This window comes from Rhagoletis pomonella, unplaced genomic scaffold (genome assembly GCF_013731165.1).
Source record: "Rhagoletis pomonella isolate Grant_MI unplaced genomic scaffold, Rhpom_1.0 Rhpom_scaffold_01130, whole genome shotgun sequence".
NCBI lineage: Eukaryota > Metazoa > Arthropoda > Insecta > Diptera > Tephritidae > Rhagoletis > Rhagoletis pomonella.
Window position 1 is genome coordinate 49,539 of NW_023459684.1, and position 1,715 is coordinate 51,253.

At 37.6% G+C, this 1,715-nt stretch overlaps 1 protein-coding gene across 1 annotated transcript in view; it reads right to left on the reverse strand.

The window, feature by feature from the left end:
- The window catches only part of LOC118751966, a 1,768-nt gene extending 1,110 nt beyond the window's left edge, over positions 1-658 (reverse strand). Inside the window, exon 1 of the mRNA XM_036486792.1 lies at positions 5-658. Coding sequence (XP_036342685.1) covers positions 5-636 — 632 coding nt within the window. The 5' untranslated portion in view covers positions 637-658. The remainder of the gene's footprint in view (positions 1-4) is intronic.
- Positions 659-1,715: the final 1,057 nt, after the last annotated feature.

Below are 1,715 nucleotides of genomic sequence, written 5' to 3' on the forward strand. Positions count from 1 at the left end.
TGGCAGCACAATGTCACATAAAGAATCAGCATCAGAGTCGGTGTCCGTTGAGCAATCTGATGTATTTAAATGGTCGGAATGCGGTTCAACGTTTGGAGCTTTCAAAAGTTCAATAACTTCTTTAGGTATTTTTTTCTTTTGATTTTGTTGTTGTCTCTTATTTAAAGATATGCTTGAAAGGAATGGATCAGAGGAACCCATTGCTCTTTGGAAGACGTCGGCCATATTATTAGTTCTACTATTTTGTCTAGCATGAGATCGCCTGTCGCTCTTATAATATTTATTGCGGGATTCTGAAGCACTTTCACCAAGACAGCCTAGGGGCACTACAGAGGCTGCGATGATTTGTGCACCGTGTATTAAAATTTTATGTAGAGTCGGTGACATCGGATACCACGGGTACTTTTCCATATACAACGAATATGTCTTTTCCGAGTACTGCTTAGACTTTAGGGCACTAATCTCGTATTCACAAGAAATGGCGATCAAAATCATGTGAAAACTGTGCAGTAAGTCGGTGTCAAGCCCTAATATTGAAGAAAATAGCGTAACATCTGAGAAAGCTCTTCTGGCAGTATTGCCATCATTCATGTTTCCGCTACCGCTCTGCTTTGGTCTATTCACATGAAGTCCCATTTCCGTCCATAACCGTTTTTGAATAAGTTTTTTACGGGCCTCAATAATTTTCTTATCATTTTCTTATCTCTTATTTGCCATTTTTTACTTCAATCCTATATGACACATTAAGAACAAACTCCAAGGTTCTTATCCAAGCATGAACGGGACTAATGCCATACTTCAGTTTATCAGGCCTTGCCTTTAAATGTGCAGAGTTTACGTCTTTTGTTTGCATGAAAGCTTTAGGTCCTGCTCCACAGATGGGACATAATTGACAAGATTTAATACCTGACAAGATATTTAACACTTTTCTATCTATATGGAGATCAAAGAACACCGTGATATTTCGGTTGCCGAAGTCTGTATAAATAAATGGCTTTAAATTTCCTATTTGTAGATCCAAGTCTTCTTTTTCCATTAAAATGTGCTCCCTTGTTTCCTTTATAAATTGTATTTTTAGTGGTCTGCAAAACCGCACAGACTGTGGAGTGGAATTATTCCAAATCACTCTTCCTGAAATTTCACTCAGTTTTAAAGGTATAATTGTGGTAACGAACAAAGATTGATCAAGAGCATACGGATCATTTTCAAATTTTTGTTTATAAGTGCTTTGGCCAGTCGACCCGTCAAATCCATAGCTCACAATAAGCCTAAGTTCAGCGATTTCAGGAAAACTAATGAAGACTTGTTCTTGTACTAAAATTAGGCATTTGGCGGTGTGGTCCAATAAATTCTGCAATGAAACTTGAGCGACAGTTTCATCGATGCTTATTCCAAGGGGTCTGGATTTCAATTTAGCTTCCACAAGTCTGTCATAACTTGGGTATATATTGCAGTGTTGTTGTTTATTTAAAGCTCTCATGTTGTTATATTGTTTTTTAGTATATGAATTATTGAGCAAGAATGCAAGGGCTTCATCTGGAGTTATTGGAATTTGATTCTTTGAACAAAGCTTTTGTTTTAACCTTTTGGGCGCATTCGGTGACCTCACACATTCTTTTAAAACAAAGGCTACGTCTCTATTAGATTTTTTTTGCTGATAACGTAGCGGCATGTACAAGTAGCGAAGTATCGTGCTCATTCGAAAGATCGCTAGC